Source organism: Pongo abelii, chromosome 1 (genome assembly GCF_028885655.2).
Source record: "Pongo abelii isolate AG06213 chromosome 1, NHGRI_mPonAbe1-v2.0_pri, whole genome shotgun sequence".
NCBI classification, from domain to species: Eukaryota; Metazoa; Chordata; class Mammalia; order Primates; family Hominidae; genus Pongo; species Pongo abelii.
In genome coordinates this window covers 232,086,905-232,099,952 of record NC_071985.2, presented here as the reverse complement: position 1 = coordinate 232,099,952, position 13,048 = coordinate 232,086,905, and the positions used below count along the sequence as shown (strand labels likewise).

General features: G+C 63.2%; 1 protein-coding gene across 2 annotated transcripts; it reads left to right on the top strand.

Moving 5' to 3' along the window:
* The first annotated feature begins 666 nt into the window (after window positions 1-666).
* GABRD (gamma-aminobutyric acid type A receptor subunit delta) lies at window positions 667-12,197 on the top strand. Of its 2 annotated transcripts, none has more exons than XM_024252003.2 (9): window positions 667-813; window positions 6,252-6,364; window positions 6,644-6,711; window positions 6,828-7,048; window positions 8,853-8,935; window positions 9,458-9,595; window positions 10,551-10,706; window positions 10,991-11,202; window positions 11,422-12,197. In XM_024252003.2, the coding sequence occupies exons 1-9, from the start codon at window positions 746-748 to the stop codon at window positions 11,719-11,721; spliced, it is 1,359 nt and encodes a 452-aa protein (XP_024107771.1). In that variant the 5' UTR covers window positions 667-745; the 3' UTR covers window positions 11,722-12,197. The 2 variants fall into 2 exon arrangements, with proteins under 2 accessions (XP_024107771.1, XP_054413441.1); XM_054557466.1 differs by having other exon boundaries at window positions 709-813; window positions 12,053-12,172.
* Window positions 12,198-13,048: the final 851 nt, after the last annotated feature.

Genomic DNA, 13,048 nt, shown 5'->3' with positions numbered 1-13,048 from the left:
GGCCCCAGCTCCCGCGAAGGCAGGAGGGTTTTGGAAGCAGCCGCTGGTGGGGGTCTCTCTCCTGACAGCTGCAGGGACTGGCCCCCTCCCCACCCACCGCCGGCGCAGCCAGAACCAGCCACGCAGACGTGCGACCCCCCACAAACCGCCTCGGGACGAGGTTCTGCCGCGCCCGTGGGCCACGGTGTCCACGCGGGGCTTATGCCGGGGTCGCCTCCCATGGAGACACGCGGGGGGTCCCGTCTGCGGCGCGCGAGGGCAGCGGTCCCGGAGAGCCAGACCCCGGCCAGGGAGAGCTGCCCGCGAGGGAGGGGGCGCGGCTGGCGGAGGAGGGCGGGGGGGCGGGGGGAGGAGAGGAGGGGAGAGGGGAGGGGACCGGGAAGCGGGAGGAGGGGGGGAGGGGAACGGGGAGGGGAGCGGCGGGCGCGGGGTGGGGAGGGGAGGGGGGAGGGGAGAAGACGGGCAGCGGGAGGGGCGCGGCGGGGGGAGGGGAGGGGAGCGGGGGGAGGGGAGGGGAGCCGGGGGAGGGGAGGGGGGAGGAGGGGGAGCGGGGGGAAGAGAGGGGAGCGGCGGGCGGGGCCGGGCTGCAGGGAGCGGCGGGCTGGGGCGGGCTCGGGGCGGGCTCCGCGCTCCGTCCGCCCCCTCGCGCCCGCGCCGCGCTCGCTCAGCTCCCGCCCGCCTGTGCCGCCTGTGCGGCCGCCGCGAGCCAAGTTTGCGCGGACCCCGTCCCGAGCCCGCCGCGGCCATGGACGCGCCCGCCCGGCTGCTGGCCCCGCTCCTGCTCCTCTGCGCGCAGCAGCTCCGCGGCACCAGGTGAGCGGGCGGGGTCCGCGCGGCGCGGGGTCGGGGGCGGTGGGGGGCCCGCGTCGGCCCGAGATAGCGGCTGGGAGAGCGGCCGGCGCGAGCCCCGGGCCCCGGACCCCAAGTCTGCGAGCCCCGCGTCCTCCCTCCCCGGGGTCTTGCCCCGCGGGCCGCTCGTTGGACTCGCCCGGACGCTGCCCTTGGGCTCGGGACGCGGCGACCCCCGCGCTGGCCGCCCCCGCCCGGTGCTGTCCGCCGTCCTGGTGCTGAACCTGGGCTGGGCGAGGGCGTCGGAGCCTCCCGGTTCCCCCGGCTCCGCGGCGCGCGTGGAGGGTCCCCGGGTCCGTGGCACTCGCGGGTCCCTGCCCGGCCGGTGCCTTGAGGAGAGGAAAGACCTGAGAACTCGGTGCGGGGAGGCTGTCCCCTTTGCGGGGGAGCCGTTCCCCGTTCCCCCAGTGAGCTTCCCCAGCCGGAGGGTCTGGGACAGACGGAGGAGGCTGTCTCGCTGTGGAGGGTGGGCCCGGCCTCCGGGGTCTCCTTTCAGAGCCCGTTTCAAATGGCGTGGACAGAACTCCTGAGGGTGTGCAGGTGGACGGCAGCCAGGTGCCCCTGGCCACAGAAAAGAGATGGTGGATTTCTTAACTATGTTGGGAGGGACTCTCCAGAGAAGGAAGAGGCTGAGAAGGAGGCCCCCCAGGGCTGGAGCCCCCTCTGGTTTACTGCCCCCACCACCTCCTCTCTGGGGATCAGAAATGGGCTCCTCAGCCACCCAGGCAACTTGGCCCCACCACTGGGTCTGGCCGCCTTCCCTAGGAGTCACGAGAGGACATTTAGGGGCGTCTTTGAAAATCACCTCAGTGCAAAGACTGCAGAAGAAACAGCAAAGAGCCATCCCCCAGCATTCGGGATCTCAGAGACCGTGAAGATGTAGATATAGAGGTGGCTGACCGTAGTAGAGATGGCAGCACCCAACACAGGGCGGTGTCAGAGTTTTCCCATTGGAGGTGCGGGGGACAGAGCCCAGAAGGCCTGGGTCCAGCTGCAGCCGTGTGCCCATTAGGAGACCGCGGGGTCGGCACTGCCTCTGGCTCTAAGCAGCCTGTGTCCTGGGAAGAGCTTTGTTCTTCCATCAATCCCAGTGGGCCTTTCTCCCCTTGTCCTTCCCCTCCTTCAAGGTGAGAGGAAGGACGAAGCTCGGGGCACAGTTGTAGATGCTGTGCTGGAGCCATGGGGACAGCTGCCAGCCCAGGCCCACGGCCACTTAGCCAAGAGGCTGAAATCCAGACGGCTCTGAAACCCCAAAGTTTTAGCCCAAGTTCGACATCAGAACTCAGTTGGCAGCAAGTCCCGTCCTGCACAGACGCAAGACTCTTCTCATCTTTATTAATCCTACTTCTGGGACAATTTATATACACTTCCTGCTGGGAAATTCTTTAGGCTGCCCCCAGCCACAGCCTCTGTGTCCACCATTTCCCTTTTCTAAAATCTGAAGATCCTTAATCCTGGCCTGCGTCTGGCTCCTGGGCTGACGGGGAAGGGATTCTGTGCCTGTTTCCTTGGGCAGGAAAGCTGGAAGGCCACGGCCCAGCCAGGAGTGGGGGGCCTGCAGTCACTCCCATCCGTGGAAGAGGGGTGCCGTCGGGGAGCACACCTTGCCTGGTGAGAGGTGCACTGCTTTGCTGAGCTCCCCTTTCGCTCTCTAGTTAAAAACAGTTACCACCTGGCTGTACGCTACAGCCTCTCCTTTGAGGTCATCCTGTCCACACACATGTGCTGGGCTCAACCTCCTGCTCTTGGCGTCTAGGGGCAGGCCTGGAGGGTCTCCCCAGGGTGGAAGCACCTGCCAGCTCAGCCCTAGGGGCCACCTTCAGACTTAGCGGGGTGCTGTCCATGAAGGGCCTCTCCTCCCATCCGTGTCTGTGCCCCTCCGCTCCAGAAACCAGGACAGCCGCCCTCCCTTTCTTCAGTCTCGGGGTCCTTGTCTTGGAGCTGTATTGGATGTCAGTGGGACCCATTCTGGCCATTACCCCAGGTCCCCATTGCAGCAGCTCCTCATGGGAAAGACTGGGTGGGATAGGGAGGGAGTGTGCTGCGTGGCGGCCGTGGGTCGGCCCAGAGTGTGAAGACCTGTGCACGCAGCAGGCACTGAGCTTGCCGACTGCATGCCCGCGTGGGTGGCCCTCCCGGGCTGCCGGCACCTCCGTCTCCCTGGAGAAGCTGTGCTGCGGCTCCTACCGTGCCAGCTCGCGGTGCGCTGGTGGCGGTGCTCCTCTTCGCCTTGGTAACTGCAATGCTGGGAGGCTTGAGCTGCTCTAAAAGCAGGGCTGTGGGATATGTGGGCTGGGTGTGCGCCGCGGAGGAGCCTGCAGGGGGAGGATCCCAGCTACACCTACCTTCCCTGTCTGTCCCCAGGGCACAGACAAGTGACAGGGATGGGTTTGTTTTTCACTGGGGCCAGGAGGGCAGGAGGCCAGGTGACCCATGGAGAGCCACCCGAGGGGGAAGCTGCCAAGTCTTCATGGTGCCCACTCTGCCCCCTGAGTTTGGAGTCCTAAATCCGAGTGTAGACTTGGAGCCTGGTGTGTAGCCCCGAGCCTCTCTGTCCATCCACCCACAGGAAACCCCAAGCTCAGGCCACCACTGGGCCCCAGGGCCACCAGGTGAGGCAGCAGCCCTCTCCCGAGATCTCCGTGACATACCAGAGTCAGGACATCCCCACCCTGTGCCCAGCTCCACTGGTGCAGGCTGTGTTCCCCCAGCCCCCGCTAGCTCTGCCTCCCTTGTACATCCTGACCTGAGGAAGTGGGGGGCCCTCCAGACCCCAGAGTCTGGCATGAAGCACACGCCCCCGCACTCTGGCCCTTCCCATCTGTTCACGGTGGGAAAACGACCGGCCGCTCTCCTAGGTGAGAAATGGCGTGGGAGTGGGAGGCTGCTTCCTTCTCGCCCCCAGGAGATGGCAAAGGTGCCTCCAGGTGAGCTTCGTGGCGGGGGCTGCTCCTGGCCTTGCCTTCGTGCCCCCCCACACGTGCCACCACCCTGAGATGGGCAAGAGACGTGGCCCAGGAAGGACGGTGTCTCCTATGGCCTCATTCCAGGCAGGCTAGATGGCAGCTGGGCTGGTCCAAAAATAAAGCCTCACTAGATCCCTTTGCGTCCAACCTTCAGGGCGACTGCCATTTGCATTTTTAATTGTCCAGGACTTAATTTGATTCCATCTTATACTTTGTTACCAAAGTGCCTGCTCCTCCTTAGCCCTGCGCCGGGCCACTCCTGGGGGTCCAGTGGGCGCGGGGTCGTGGGTCTGGGTGGATAGCAGCCCTGGATGCTGCCTTCGGCTGGCTCCTCCTGCCAGAGTTGGGCCACCACAGTGGTCCAGGACAGATTGGGGTTGGCAAAATCTCATTAGCTAAGGAACGTTTGGTTCAAAGTCCAAATCTTTAAAGGCCATTGTGTGAAACAAGAAGAAAAGTGGTTCTGATGGAAAGGGAGAGGGCCTGAGTCCCCCCTGCTGCCTCCCAAACCCCGGTGGTCCTCAAGGGGCCCAGGACGCACCTGAGGATAAAGTGTATGGAGCAGAGTCAAGGCTGGATGCAGGGAGAGGCAGGGAGAGTGTCCGCCTCCCAGCGTCCTTCCCAGTGTTTCTCTGGAACTGCGGGTTTAAGATTTGGACCTGCTCATGCAGCTCCCCGGCCGGTCTTAGCCTGAGGCACCAGACCCCTGTGCCCCGCCCCTTGCCTCTCCCTTGGGAATCCAAAGACTCAAGAGGGCTGGAGCTGGAGAGACAGACAAGCAGAGTAGGCTGCAGGTGATCTGTGTGGGGCGCTGGGAGGGGGCTGCACGGGGTGGGGCTGGTGGCCCAGCCTCAGCTTGACTGTGCCAGACAGGCAGCGTGCAGGGGTGCCTCGAGCCCAGGTCGCAGTCTCTGAGGGAGCAGGAGGCCAAGGGCTGTGGCCCCCACCGTGAGGAGGGGAGGGGCAGTCAGTTGGGTCCTTGGGAGCCAGGCGTGAAGGAGGCCTGGGACTGTGCTCTTCTCTTGGTGGCCTGGGGAGTAGCCCAGCATGGGGCACCCACTTGAGGCTGTGTCTGAACTGGGGTCAAATCTGTCTCTAGGCTTGCTGTGGGGGAGGCCACTGACTCAGGTCCTGACCCCTCATCTCTCCTGGAGGGTTCGGGCCAGGCTCAGGGGCCTGGTGACCTGGAGGCCATGTCTGGAGCCACCCCCTTGGATAGAAAGGATTCCGAGAATACAGGGGGGTTAATCTCAAGGCCTCACCCCGGGACCAATCCCCGTCCTGTGTTCAGGAGGGCAGGTGTGACAGTCGCCACAAACTGGACGGCTTGAAACAACAGACGCTTATTCTCTGGCAGCTCGGGAGGCCAGGAGCCTGAAATCAAGGTGTGGGTGGGCCTGGTTCCCCTGGAGGCTCTGAGGGAACCTCTGTCCCCGGCCTGTTGCCAGCTCCAGCAGTGGCTGGAAACCCTGGCCTCCCTTGGCCTGTGGACACCTCACCCCAATCTCTGCCTCCACTGTCACCAGGCTTCTTCCCTCTTCTCTTCTAAGGACACCAGTCCTTGGGTTTAGGGCCCACCCAATCCAGTATGGCCTCATCTTAACTAATTACCTCTGCAAAGACCTTATTCCCAAATAAGCTCACATTCTGAGGTTCTGGGTGGATGTGCATTTTGGGGGATGCTGTTCAACCCAGTGCAGGTGAGCAGATGGGGGCCGGGGGGTGCTGGGGTGCTCTGGGCTCTGTCAGCATGGTGTGTATGGGGACGAGATGCCTCCCTCAAGCCTGGGCGCCCCCATGGCCCTGCTGGCTGCCCTGAGCTGCTCCAAGGTTGAGCTAAACCCCAGAAGCACACGGCCATTTGGGGACCTGGGGCCCACCCTGGGCCTTCCTGGGAGGAGACAGAGAGTAGGAGGCTGTGTGCCTGGGTTCTGGGGCCCTGTCCTCTTCCTGTCCCTGCCCCTTGCCTCCTCCTCACATTCCTCTTCTCCAAACCATATAACGGGGGAAGCTTCGCCCTCAGAAGCCGACAGGGAGACCTCTTTGGTGAGGGACCCCGGGGCTGGAGACCCCGAGGCCGGCCTCCGCGGGCTGGTTGAGGAGGGAGGCTGTTAGCCTGGGAGCTTGGCCCACGCTGGGGGGCTCTGTCTGACCCAGGGCCACCTCCCCCAAAGCCAGGACGGCAGAGTGGGCACTGAGGTTGGAGGAGGAAGCCAGGTCAGGGCCGGTGGAAGAGGCTGAGGACCTCCCGGGGTTCCCTGTGTCCAGCCAGAGGCTTGGGGACTGGCCAGGCCCCCACCTGCCAGGGCTCCCACAGTGGCCCCCCATGCCCTGGCCCGGGTGCCCAGAACAGTGCTGCATCCCCAGGAAGGGACCTGGGCTCAGTGGAATTAAATTAAGTCCTGGCCTGTCTGACCAGTGGCTTTGCATCCCCAGAGCGATGAATGACATCGGCGACTACGTGGGCTCCAACCTGGAGATCTCCTGGCTCCCCAACCTGGACGGGCTGATAGCCGGCTACGCCCGCAACTTCCGGCCTGGCATTGGAGGTGAGGGGCGGTCCAGGCCCGGCAGGCAGGAGCCGCTGGAGCCCAGGCTAGGCCGTGGCTGTGTGGCCCACTGGGCTGTGGGCTGGCCTCTGGGCAAGGAAGCCTGGCTCTCCCCCAGGGGGCTCCATCAGAGCCAGGCCCCCACAGAGACAGCCAGGGAGGTGCAGCTTCTCAGGCCACGATGGCCGACTGCCTGTGACTGGGACCCCGGCAGAGTCCTATCCTGGCTCCCACACTGGGCCGGCCTCCGCCCTTCTTAGTTCTGCTCTTTCCTCACAGGCCCCCCCGTGAATGTGGCCCTCGCCCTGGAGGTGGCCAGCATCGACCACATCTCAGAGGCCAACATGGTAGGTGCCACCAGCCTCTGCCTCAGGCACGGTGGGTGCCCACAGCCTCTGCCCTGGGCTGCATGCCCCTGGGGGTGGAGCGAGGCTGACCCCCGGCCCCTGTGCCGCCTCCACAGGAGTACACCATGACGGTGTTCCTGCACCAGAGCTGGCGGGACAGCAGGCTCTCCTACAACCACACCAACGAGACCCTGGGCCTGGACAGCCGCTTCGTGGACAAGCTCTGGCTGCCCGACACCTTCATCGTGAACGCCAAGTCGGCCTGGTTCCACGATGTGACGGTGGAGAACAAGCTCATCCGGCTGCAGCCCGACGGCGTGATCCTGTACAGCATCCGGTGAGCGGACTGCCCACCCCGGGCTCTAGGGGAGACTGCCCGGGCCAAGCGTCGGCGCCTGGACGCTCCAAGCCTTGGAAAAGCTCGAGCGGCTTCTGCTGCCGGGAGGTGGCGGGCGGAGGGGGGCAGAAGCTGCGCAGTTATTTATATCCCCCGCAGCTGCTGGGGAAACATCCGCTCCAAGGTCGCCGACAGGAAGCCGGCAGATGTGGCTTTTTGGCCAACACAGTGCCTTTTGTTTTTTAAAATGGGGTGGAATTCACATAACATAAAATTAACCTTTTTAAAGTGAACAATTCAGTGGCATTTGGCAGATTCGCCACGTTGTGCAACCCCACCTCTGTCTGGTCCAAAATATTTCAAGACCCTAAAAGGAGACCCAGCCACTGAGCAGGTGCTCTCCACTCCGCCCTCCCTGGAGCCCCAGCAGCCACCCGTTTGCTTTCTCTCTGTGGATCTGCCCAGAGACAGAAACATCTCATCGAAAGGGAATCACATGCTGTGTGTGGGACCCTTTATGACTCCGGCTTCGTTACTCAGCATCACGTCCTCACGGTTCATCCCAGCGGAAGCCGGAGTCAGGGGCGCTGCCTTCTTCACGGCCAGGCCACACCTGCCTCCCGTCCCCTGCCGAGGGGCGTCTGGGTGGCTTCCGGCGTTGGCGAATGTGAAAACACTGCTATGAATGTGTGTGCGCGCATTCGTTTGAAAGCCTGTTTTCAGACACATGTCTCTTAAAGATGGAATTAGTTCATGACACTTAAAAAATCAGGAGGCATGTGGCCGGACGCAGTGGCTCACGCCTGTAATCCCAGCACTTTGGGAGGCCGAGGCGGGTGGATCACGAGGTCAAGAGATGGAGACCATCCTGGCCAACATGGTGAAACCCCGTCTCTACTAAAAATAGAAAAAATTCGCCGGGTGTGGTGGCAGGCGCCTGTAGTCCCAGCTACTCAGGAGGCTGAGGCAGGAGAATGGCGTGAACCTGGGAGGCAGAGCTTGCAGTGAGCCAAGATTGCGCCACTGCACTCCAGCCTGGCGACTGAGCGAGACTCTGTCTCAAAAAAAAAAAAAAAAAAAAAAACAGAAATCAGGAGGCAGCCAGGTGCAAGTGGCTCACGCTTGTAACCCCAACACTTTTTGGAGGCTGAGGTGAGAGTATACTCGAGCCTGGGAGTTTGAGACCAGCCTGGGCAACATAGGGAGATCCTGCCTCCACAAAAATAATAAAAAATATTAGCTAGGCTTCGTGGTGCACACCTGTGGTCTCAGCTACTTGGGAGGCTGAGGTGGGAGGATCACCCACCTCAAGCCCGGGGGGTTGAGGCTGTCATGAGTCAAGATTGCACCACTGTACTCCAGCTTGAGTGACAGAGTGAGACCCTGTCTCATAAACAAACAAAAAAATCAGGATATTTTACATAGGAATTTAAATATTTGACCTCTTCTAGAAAATCAAGCGCGTGGCAACTCTGGGCCTATTGCCGCGTGTTCCTCAGCCATCGCTCGGGCCAGGGCCTGGGTGCGCAGGCTGTCCCCTGCCCCGTAGGCCCCCAGCCTAGTTCAATAGTCAAGCATTTTGAAGAGAATGAATGAAATCCAGTTCTTGACAGTCCTAAAGGAAGACTTGAAGTCTATGAAGTTGAGCAGTTTCCAGGTTTACCTGGATTCTGGGCAAACACAGTCTGAGAAGTAGCTGGGGCTCCAGGCAAGTGCTCAGGGGGCATCTCTGCAGGGGAACTGCCAGGCTTCCGGGAGGGCTGGCCTCGCCCCCAAGGCCTCAGCGCCATGCTTGTCTTGGCAGAATCACCTCCACTGTGGCCTGCGACATGGACCTGGCCAAATACCCCATGGACGAGCAGGAGTGCATGCTGGACCTGGAGAGCTGTGAGTGGGTGTGCAAAGCGGGCAGGGGCTTCTCTCGGGGGGAGCCACGCTGGCTTCTCCAGCAGTGGATGGGGGCTCAGACTGTCAGCCCGGGGCCTGGACAAGGCTGGCCCGGCTCAGGGTGCAGGAAAGCACCAAACCAGCTTCTGCATGAGCAAGAAGCCTGGGCAGGAGGAGAAGGGGCCAGAAGGCCTGGAGCAGTCTGGCTTGTGGGTCTGTGCCCTGCCTGGGGAGCCGGGCCGTGGAGCCCATACATGGCACATATTGATATTGTTGAGCCAGTGCAGCAGCCCCTGTGTGTCACCTGACAACGGTGACCCCATCTGTGTCCCATCCACCTGCCCGGAGGAGCCCAACATGGTCCCAGAGCCGAAGTCCTCCTCGCTCCTGGCTGGGGTCCTGCTCGGTCCCCATCACAATGGTGTCGGCCCCGTGCAGGCTTCCTGTGTGGACGGAGCGCTCCTGCCAGGGCTCCCGGGGCGGGGCCAGGCTCTGCCGCCCACCTGTGTGCTTTTCCTCCAGACGGTTACTCATCAGAGGACATCGTCTACTACTGGTCGGAGAGCCAGGAGCACATCCATGGGCTGGACAAGCTGCAGCTGGCGCAGTTCACCATCACCAGCTACCGCTTCACCACGGAGCTGATGAACTTCAAGTCCGGTAACATGTGCCCGCCACCCCTTCCGCGTGCGCCCGCCTGTGGTTTTCATGCTTTTTAGCCAAGCCACCCGCAGGCCCCCAGGGCCCCTGGAGATGCAGCTGGGACGCTGCTGCCTTAGGAACTTGCTCATTGGCACCAGCTGCACCCGAACCAGGGCTTCCAGGCCTGCCATTGTGTGGGTGTGGGTCAGGCCTTCCCATCTCACTCCTCGGTCCTTTCTCTCTTCCCAGCACTCCAGATTTACGGGAAACCAGAGGGTGTGGGGAGCTCTCTTAGCCTCAGGTCTGCAGGTCTCAGGGGCCAAGCTTTCCTTGGCTACCTTGTCTCCCAGCCCCACTTTCCCACCCGTACGCACCCCCGTCCCCGGTCATCCAGAGCCAGTGAGCCCAGTGCTGGCTCCTTCCAGAGCCTGGCTGTGCCCGCAGGAGTGTTAGGAGAGAAAGGGGTGAGCCCTCCCCATTGGCTGCGAGGGTCCCTCAGGGCCAGTCCAGCAAACGTGAGGCCAGCAGTAACCTCAGCCTCTCTCCCTCTCCTCTGGGTGACACTGCTCAGGACCAGCCTGTCCTGTGGCCAGACCTAGGGCCAGAGGCCCCCTGACATTTCCGGCTGTGTGGTTGGTGGGGAGGGCAGGGGTCTAAGTCTCTCTTCTGAGCCCCGGTGGGCCCCGTAGCTGCCAAGCCCTGCAGCCCCTGAGTCCCATGGTTGGGCTGGGCTGGGCAGGGACGGGAGCACTGACGGTGGCTGTCCCGGCAGCCCCTGAGTCCCATGGTTGGGCTGGGCTGGGCAGGGACGGGGGCACTGACGGTGGCTGTCCCGGCAGCCCCTGAGTCCCATGGTTGGGCTGGGCTGGGCAGGGACGGGGGCACTGACGGTGGCTGTCCCGGCAGCCCCTGAGTCCCATGGTTGGGCTGGGCTGGGCAGCGACGGGGGCACTGATGGTGGCTGTCCCGGCAGCCGGCCAGTTCCCACGGCTCAGCCTGCACTTCCAGCTGCGGAGGAACCGCGGCGTGTACATCATCCAGTCCTACATGCCCTCTGTCCTGCTGGTCGCCATGTCCTGGGTCTCCTTCTGGATCAGCCAGGCGGCGGTGCCCGCCAGGGTGTCTCTAGGTACGGGGCCTCGCCGCTGCTCCGAGGGAGCTGGAAGGGCGGCCCTGGGGAGCAGGACTCCCCATCCCTTGGCTGGGGGCTCAGCCCTGGCCTCTGGACCATGCCAGCTGTCCTGGGGCAATGGCCACCCGGGCCAGGCTAGGTCAGGGAAGCAGGACCTGCTCCCTGGGGTGGACATGGGGGTGGGGGGCAGCGGACCCTCATCCGTGGGTCACAGGCACCAAGGCTGGGATGGGGCGGCGTGAGGGCAGGGCTACGATGATGGCACCACCTGTGCCCGGCAGGCATCACCACGGTGCTGACGATGACCACGCTCATGGTCAGTGCCCGCTCCTCCCTGCCGCGGGCGTCGGCCATCAAGGCACTGGACGTCTACTTCTGGATCTGCTATGTCTTCGTGTTTGCCGCCCTGGTGGAGTACGCCTTTGCGCATTTCAACGCCGACTACAGGAAGAAGCAGAAAGCCAAGGTCAAGGTCTCCAGGCCGAGGGCAGAGGTGAGGGCCTGGGGCCGAGCCAGGGACAGCACTGCTGGGGGCCCCAACCAGGACCCCTCAGCTGCCCCAGCCCACTGTGGGTCCCAGCTGTGCTCCCTGAGCATGGGGGGCTGGAGCTGCTGGCCCAGGCGGGGCCCCGCATGGGAGCACCTGTGGTCCAGGGCCTTGGGAGCTGCACCCCAGTGCTCAGCCCTGTCTCCCCCACTGGCCCCTGTGCAGATGGACGTGAGGAATGCCATTGTCCTCTTCTCCCTCTCTGCTGCCGGCGTCACGCAGGAGCTGGCCATCTCCCGCCGGCAGCGCCGCGTCCCGGGGAACCTGATGGGCTCCTACAGGTCGGTGGGGGTGGAGACAGGGGAGACGAAGAAGGAGGGGGCAGCCCGCTCGGGAGGCCAGGGGGGCATCCGTGCCCGGCTCAGGCCCATCGACGCAGACACCATTGACATTTACGCCCGCGCTGTGTTCCCTGCGGCGTTTGCCGCCGTCAATGTCATCTACTGGGCGGCGTACGCCATGTGAGCGCAGGACTCAGACCACCCTCGCTTGTCCTGGCGCCCGGCGGCGGCTGCCCAGAAACTTCCTGGGAGAAAGAGCCCTTGGGCCGCCTTCCCCTCTGCGTGTTTCAAAGTGGGATGACAGTCGGCCACAGAAAACAAGAGGAAGCCTCGGCCTCCCTGAGCTCTGACCCCAGCCTCACCCGCAAGGCCAGCCTGGGGCTCTCCGGCAGGCGGCGCGAGACTCACACAGATGAAGGAGCAGAGGGTCTGCCTGAGAGGCTGAGCCAGGCCGGGGTCTGGGCCCTTCAGAGAGCCGCGGATTTTTAGGTTCAGAAAGTGATCCTGGTTTCTAGGTCTTTGCTCTGCGGGATCGGGATCGGAGCATGGGAGGATGCGGGAGTGGACGTCCATCCGGTAAACAGTGAAGGCGTTTGTGAGGTCTTTCTGGTCCCAGCATGAAATAAAGCCTTGGCCTGGGGGCCACTTCATTCTCTCTCACTGTGCTGCCCTTCACTCCCGGGGTGCCTGGAGCCCACCCCAGCTGCCTGGAACACCCTTCTCCAGCTGCAGGCTCCCTGGGCGGTGTTTGGGTGGGAGCTGATTGTGAAAGCCCAGAGAACACTCAGGGTTGAACACACACCTTGGCCAGGGGAAACAGTGGGTCGAGGTCCTGGGAAGGAGGCTGTCCTTGTCAGCAGGGCAGGCTTTGAGGGAAGAGCTTCAGGAAGTGAGGAACCAGTTTTTGTGATGCTGGCTTCAGGCACTGGGCCTTCTCATCTATGTCCCCGCGCTGTGATGAGGCCATTTTCTCCAGGGGTGTGAGGCAGGAGCCTGCACCAACAGTGTGAGGGAGTGAGCTCAGGGTCGCTGGTCCCAAAGTCGGGAGCTTTTGAGCTGTCTTCCTGAGATCCTGGGGCTCAACACTAGACTTGGGGACAGAGACTTGGGGACACAGGGGCTCAGGGGCTGGATCCCAGATGAGCCATGTCTGGGGTACTGAGGGAAGGCTGAGGTGCAGAGGCCTGGAGGGGGCTAGAGGAACTGCCACTCCCTTGGTCCCCGAGGCCTTTGGTCCAGTGGGTGTCCAGGGCTAGGTGCCACCATGGTCCCCTCTTGGATGTGAGGATAGACACTTGGAGGCCACCGAGGCCCCACAAACACCACAGCCCTTTCCCACCTGCTGCCACTGCCACGGACATGGGGTGACCATCCTGCAGCCCAAGGACCCCCTAGGGGGCTGTCAGAGCAGCTGACAGGCAGTTCTTAACGAGGAGTCCAGCTTTCACAGGGCACCGGGTCATTACTCGTGGAAGAATCCGAAGTGAGCAGTTGGAACAGCTGCTGGGGCT

Bases quoted from the DNA above. Each gene is read 5' to 3' on its own strand.
- GABRD (XM_024252003.2), top strand. From the start codon at position 746: ATGGACGCGCCCGCCCGGCTGCTGGCCCCGCTCCTGCTCCTCTGCGCG. The intron at 8,936-9,457 runs GTGAGTGGGTGT...CTTTTCCTCCAG, and splicing joins CATGCTGGACCTGGAGAGCT to ACGGTTACTCATCAGAGGAC. The intron at 9,596-10,550 runs GTAACATGTGCC...CTGTCCCGGCAG, and splicing joins GCTGATGAACTTCAAGTCCG to CCGGCCAGTTCCCACGGCTC.